General features: G+C 38.9%; 1 protein-coding gene across 1 annotated transcript in view; it reads left to right on the top strand.

Annotated features, from left to right (window-relative positions):
• The window catches only part of CNTRL (centriolin), a 90,223-nt gene extending 83,609 nt beyond the window's left edge, over positions 1 to 6,614 (top strand). Inside the window, exons 39-44 of the mRNA XM_036750283.1 lie at positions 254 to 459; positions 2,152 to 2,292; positions 2,927 to 3,202; positions 3,780 to 3,842; positions 5,007 to 5,216; positions 6,196 to 6,614. Coding sequence (XP_036606178.1) covers positions 254 to 459; positions 2,152 to 2,292; positions 2,927 to 3,202; positions 3,780 to 3,842; positions 5,007 to 5,216; positions 6,196 to 6,216 — 917 coding nt within the window. The 3' untranslated portion in view covers positions 6,217 to 6,614. The remainder of the gene's footprint in view (positions 1 to 253; positions 460 to 2,151; positions 2,293 to 2,926; positions 3,203 to 3,779; positions 3,843 to 5,006; positions 5,217 to 6,195) is intronic.
• The last annotated feature ends 416 nt before the right edge of the window (positions 6,615 to 7,030 follow it).

Below are 7,030 nucleotides of genomic sequence, written 5' to 3' on the forward strand. Positions count from 1 at the left end.
CCGGTGCTCTATCCACTGCCACACCTACCAAACCTCATTTTACAGAGGGAGGAGCCTGAGATCCATAGACAGTGGCTTGCCTAAGGTCATGTAGCTGATTGGTGGCAGAACCAAATTAACTGTTTATAAGCACTGATGTAAAGGCTTCACATTGCAGGGATTGGAGGAAACTTGAGTTATGTAATCCTTCCCACTAGTACCAGATTCCCACGGCTGACACTAGGCTAAACTTGCTCAAAAATATTTATTCTAGGACTTCAGCTCTCAGAACGAGAAGAACAATTGATAAAAAAAACAAGTGAACTCTTGGTTCTGCAGCAAGAAGTGGACCTCTCCAAAGCTGATATAACCCACCTTCAGAACCGTTTCCGGTTTGAGAAAGAGAAAGCTGAAAAACAAATTGCAGGCCTGAAAGAAGCAATCAGGACCCAGCGGGCCCAAATGGAAAAAGCACTTCTTGTATGTACATCATTGCTTCAGTTTTCTGGGTTTGGATCCTAGAGCAGCACAAATCAGGCTGAGGAATGCCTATGGAATTGTCTCTCCTCTTCCCTTAGGGAGAAGACCATATTGAGCTAGTTGAATACTAGCCTGTAGTCACTGGGACCCACCAAACTCTAGCCACAGAGGAGTTTCATGTAATCTCAGGGTTATTATAAGGAATTGTAAGCAAGAACTGTGTCTTAGGAGCATAAGGTTTAGTGCTGGAAAGAGACCTTAGAGATTTTCTAGTCCAGTCCTCAGCTTGAGAGTCAGAAAACCTAGGTTAAATTCATGCCTGTTACTTAGTTCCTGTGTGACTTTGGGGAAGTCATTTAACCTGTCTGGGCCTCAGATCCCTCATTTGTAAACAATGAGGGATTAGACTACATTATCTCTTATAGGAGAGATATCAGGCTTGAACAAGCAGCCTGTAAAACTCGATACAGCCAGAACCAGATTAAAATGTAATTGGGAAATGTTCAACAAAATAAAGATAAAGTGACATAGTGTCAGTTGGTGGTTTTTTAAGTCAATGTGAAGCTCACAATTATCTCTATTTGAATTTGACTGCTGCCTTACAGTGTTAAATCTCAAGAGAAGAGACTTTTCCAAGGTCATGTAGAATTTAAATCTAGGCCCTCTTGATTTCAAATCCAATATGGTTGATGCTGCACTGCCTTTCCCTTGAGTCCCTCTTCAAGACTGAGCTCAAGTGCTACCTCTTCTATGAAGCCTCATCTGATCCCATCCTCTTCCCTTTATTTTGTCAGACTTCTCCTTTGCTCCATTCACATTCTGCCTTATATGAACCTAATTGTCTATAAGTTACATCCCACCCCCCACCCCCACCATTACCTTATTCTTTGAAGGTAGAACCTATATCATTTAAATTTTATTATTGTCTATAGAGATTTAATAACCTCCCAAAAGTCAACACAGGTATTAAGTGACAGAGGCAAAATATTAACCCAGGCCCTCAAACTCCAAAGCCACAGTACAACACTGTACTGAGCACATTGCCTGGCATGTAGTTGGTGCTCAATAAATGTTTTTTAAATTGAATTGAAGTTCCCCCATAGTGCACTTCAGTAAGACAGTGAATCAGTTTAAAAAATAATAAATTTAACCCTGTAGCTTAAAAACAAAGGAGTGTTGATTTTATTTTCAGCCCTAAAACAATAATCTTCTGTTTACATAGCACCACTCATTACCCAGAGAGGACAGTATGGTGTACTGGGAAGAATTTTGGAATTGGAATCAGGAAAGGACCTGAATTTAACTTTTTTAAAGGATTTAACTTTTAAAAAAAGTTTTTTAAAGACATTTTTTGCTATAATAATAATTTTTATCTAACATCCTTCTGAATCATGCAAAAGGGTCAGAATCATCCTTACTCTATAGGTTGTGAAGCTGAAGCCTGAGTAAGGGAAAATGTGGGGTCTGGAATTACATTTGATTTCAGAGCTAGCACTCTGTGCTATCGAATGCAGTGTCCACTAATGCTTTTTTTTGCTTCTTTGCTACCGTGGTTGAAATTTAGTTTTGTCTTTTTATAGACTGAAAACAACACTTGTCCTACCTACCCTACAGAACTGATAAGAAGAGAGTAAACCCTAAAGTGAAGTAGAAATGTTTGTTATTGTCATGGTCACTTAACTCTTCTTATAGGATCAAAGACACGAGAACAGTTGTATGCAGAAGGAAATGGCAGCAATTGAGCAAGTTGCACATGATAACCACGAGCGAGCCAAGAGACTAATGAAGGAGCTTAGTCAGATGCAGTACGATTATCTGGAGCTCAAGAAGCAGGTGGGAACTCTCCTTTTACACTCTCCTTGGTATTTTAGTTAACCATGTGCTCGTCTCCCCTACTAGACTGTAAACTGTTTATAGGCAGGGAAAGAGCCAGAAGAACCAGGTTAGTATCCCACTGGACATACATAAATCTTTTTGCCTCTGTGAGTCTCACTTTCCTCATCTGTAAAGTGAGAAGATAATACTTTAATGACCTACCTCCGAGGGAATGCAGAATGTAGTGTGGAAACCTCAAAGCACTATAAAAAATATGTTATTGTTAGCATTATCACAATTCATCTTCATTCCTCTTAGCACTAGCACATTGCTATGTACTTAATGTTTAATTGGCTACATGACTCATAAGAACTTCCATTTATAAGATTTTCAAAGTGTTTTCCTTGTAGTTAACTCTTTGAGGTAGGTCATATTTTCACCTTCATTTTACAGATGAGGAAATGGAAACTCAGAAGAGAAGTGACTTGCCTAAGGTCATGAAATTAGTAAATGGCAGATTTGGGACATAAGTCCACTGTTCTGTCCACTCTACCACACATAGCTTAATGTCAGCCAGCTCAAAGAGCTGACTGAATCAAGTGTAGGCATATCTTTCTTACTTAAAATTATCCAACTCTTGATTACTGTTTAGCTAAAAAACCAAAAGGATTTGGATCAACAACATAAGGAAATTAATGCGGCAATGAAGCAACTAAAATTAGAAGTGAAAAGCGAACTCAGAACTGGCCTTAAGAATTTCAACCAGTCTCTTCCAGAGTCACTAGAAGATCTAGATGCCATTTTTGAAAAAGCAGAAACCCTAGAGAATGAATTGGAAAGTTTGAAAGAGAACTTTCCATTTTCCACCAACGAGGAGCGACAGTATTCTTTTGAAGAGAAGCTAAATTTGTCCAAAGTTCACATCATGGTAAGCATTTGATTCTCGTTCCATATACTTCATCGCTTCTTTTCAGTTACTTTATCATTAAGCTACTCTTTAAAACTCCCCTCCATATTCCCCAGAACATGTCCTACCCTTTCCTACCTGTGTGCATCTTTAAACTCATGCTCTTCCTCGGATCTCCAAAGTTTGTTCTTCCTTACCCTTTTAACTACTGAAATCTTACCCATCTTTTAAAGCCCAACGCATATACTACCTCCAAGAAAACTCCTTTCATCCCATCTGTAATGGTCTCTGACCTCATGTTGCACCCATTGTTTTAATCTGCACAATTCTGCTTTATCATCCTAACTGTGTAGCTGCCAGGGGCCTAGCATAGTGCTCAGCACACAGGTCCGAGGACCTTTGATTTCATCAGTATTAGAGAGCTCCAAGTTGAGAAACAGTGAAGATGAGCAACTACTCTGCAATTTGTATGTCACAGAAAAGACTGCAGAAGATAATTTTAGAAACAATAGATCTGGGGCCCACAAGGAGGAGTGAGTGGTTTGGCAATGGCCATGTAAGAGTGTTCATTTATGACTACTTTTTCCCCTTGACAAAGGAGGAGCACTGGCGTGGAGAAGCAATGAGAGAGAAACTACGTCACCGTGAAGACAGACTCAAGGTTGTATTTTGTATAAATATTGTTATGAACCACTAAGATTAAGGTGGAGAAGTATTAGGATCACTTAAATGTGGAAGGTACCTTAGAGTCCATCCATTCCCATTTTAGAGGTGGGGAAACCAAGGTCCAAGTAAGGGTCTTGACTAGGAGAGTCAAAGGGCAGCTAAGTGTCACAGTGGATAGAACACCAGGCCTGGAGTCAGAAGACTCATCTTTCTGAGTTCAAATCTGGCCTTGCTTACTTGCTATGTGACCCTAAACAAGTCACTTAACCCTGTTTGGCTCAGTTTCCCCATCTGTAAAATGAGCTGGAAAAGGAATTGGCAAACCACTTCAGTGTCTTTTCGAAGAAAACCCCAAATTGGGTCAAGAAGAGTCAGACATGACTGAAAAACTCAACAAAAAAGGAGAGTGGAGCCAAGATTTTAATCCAAGCCCCCTAGCTCCGAAGCTAGCACAATTTCCACTACATCCTGCTATAATAGAACATTTTAAATTGAGATACTAAACATATCCAGCATAGATTCTGGAATGTTGAGGTACCATGTAACATTGGAATTTAGTCATGGCATCATCTGATTATAAGATGACCTTGGAGATCAGTTAATAGATGAGAATACTGAAGCCCAAAAGATGAAGTGACTTAACCAGTTACATAGTAAGTGGCAGAGGGGGGGTTTCTAGTTCAGCTTGTAAGATTATAGAATTTAAAGAGACCTGAGGCATCATCTAGTGACTAGATTCAAGTCCAACTCCTTCATTTTACACATAAGGAAACAGGTCTTCAGAGTCCAAATCTGGTACATTTTCAACATCAGTCAAGAGGTTTGGATTTAGAGCTTGGATCTACCCTATACTTAGCTCTGTCATTTCCTTTCTGAGTCTTATAAGTCTCCTCCTCTGTAAAATGGTGCTGAAATACTTGCTCTAACTTACAGGGCAACTATAAATTGCAATAGAAACAAGTTGTTTTAGGATCAAAATTGTGGAATTCAGAGGGAGGGACCCTACTTGGATCATTTTAGTCCAAACTGTTCATTTTACAGATGAAGAATCTACTGATTTTAAATTAGTGCATCTTTGCTGTTTAGCATTAGAAGGTAACATTTATAACGCATTTGACTATTCATATAGACATTTAAGTTGCAACAAAACAATTTTCAGGCCCAGCTCCGCTGCTGTATGTCCAAACAAGCAGAGGCCTTAATGAAAGACAAACAACAAACAGAAGGTACTTTACACAGTTTGAAGAGACAAGTTGATGCTTTAGATGAACTGGTTACCAGCACTACTGCAGATTCTGTGTTTCTGGCACCCAGCTTATCACAACTAGAAGTCTCCCTACTTGAAGACTCTCATCTCACAAGGAGCCAGGTAAGAAGAAGCCCTTCTTTGAAACCACTGGCTCCAACTTGTAATGATTCCCAGGTAATGGCTATGGAAATATTTCAAAAGGCCTCTGAGATAAATTGTCATCAGAAGATGTTCTCATTGTATCCACTACTTTGCTCAAAATGGTCATTTGTGCACAACCGTGCAAATTTCAGAAGGAATACATTCCATTTAAAACCAGGGTCTTTTGAAAATGAATTTGTTTTTTTACTTTCTAAAACAGGAAATTCTAAAAATTTTCCAAAGGCCTAGAGAATATGCCTTGGGACACTGAAAGGATCAGGGCTATTTGGGGTAAGCTTAGAGAGTAACATTACAGCTATGTTCAAGATTTGAAAGGGTGTCATATAAAAGAATTATAATCCTTTTCCTTAGTCCCAGAAGGCAGAAGTAACAGTAACTAGGGGTGGGCAATTGCAGAGAGACTTGTTTCAGCTCTATGAGGAGGGGGGAAAAACCTCCTTTAAAGCTCTTATGTACCAGGCAAACACAATAATAAAACGATAATAAATATTATCTCACTTTACACTGAATTGGGGCACCTCAGGAAGCTGTTGGTGCTTGCAGGAGGTCTTCAAGTGGAAGTCTTATGGCCACTTGGGGATTTAATGCAACAGAATATCTGCTTCAGGCAGGATTTGTAGTAGATGTCTTTGTAGTTTCTTCTAAATCTGAAATTCTGTGGGTCATCAAGATTAGTAGGATGCCACAAATTCCACTGCTACAAATTCTTGGTAGTACTTTGAAACTCAAACTTTGTTATGTTACACAATGATTCTAACGTTTGCAACAGCTTAAGTGCCTTTGAAGCAGTGGGAAGATTCCTGTAACTTTGTTTCTCCACGATAAGTAACCGATAAGCATGAGCTATCATAAGGGGAAAAAAAACGCTAGCCATTAAAATGTTAAACCAAAATGTTTTTGTCATTGTTCATCTGTCTGCTATTTTATGTGCCTGCAGGGAAGAGCCTTGTCACAGTGACTTGGCCACAAGAGACACTTGGAACATTTTTTGCCTTCCATACCTGAGGAAATATCTACTACCTCACTAAGTGGCAAATCAGAGTCCCTCTTATCTGACCTTGCTTACCAACTCAAGATGCAGCACCTTCTTCCCAAGGACAGCATGTTTTATGCTATGAATGCAGATTTTTATTTGACATATGGAAATACCAATGCATAAAATTTAAACAGGGTATGAAGCTAATGCCACAAGTTTTAACGCCACTCCTTTGAAATGGACATTGAAGGGTGTAAATTAAAAGGTCTGTACTGATGTAGCAGAACACCGTGCTGAATTTAAATTCTTCTACATTTGTTAATCTTATCAAGTTTGTGTTTTGCGTGAAATATATTTTCATATAAAAACGATTAAACAAATTTGTCGTGCCATTTTTATATGGGAAGAGCAAGCCACTTCTAATTCCCAATGAATGATATGATCTTAGGTTTAAACCTCAAAAGACCTTTGGAGATTATCCAATTCAGCTCTCATTTTAGAGGGAAAAACTGGCTCAGAGAGGTAAGAAGTAAAGTGGTTTGCCCAGGATCACTCAGGTAGTGAGTAGCATTATTTCCGCTGAACCCATGCTGCTTCAAGACATTTTTCTATCTTAGTTTCTTAAAATATAGCCTAAATAGTAAGCACCTACTTTTAGCACACTAGAGGGCACAAAAGGCACTTTTTATGACTTTTTGCAAATGCATATTTTTAATGCCAGCTTATTTCCCCATTTCTTGACCTTAGATATTTTATATCACACGCATTAGTGAAGACTTAAGACAAAATATAACAC

The sequence above is a fragment of the Trichosurus vulpecula genome, chromosome 3, assembly GCF_011100635.1.
Source record: "Trichosurus vulpecula isolate mTriVul1 chromosome 3, mTriVul1.pri, whole genome shotgun sequence".
Lineage (NCBI taxonomy): Eukaryota > Metazoa > Chordata > Mammalia > Diprotodontia > Phalangeridae > Trichosurus > Trichosurus vulpecula.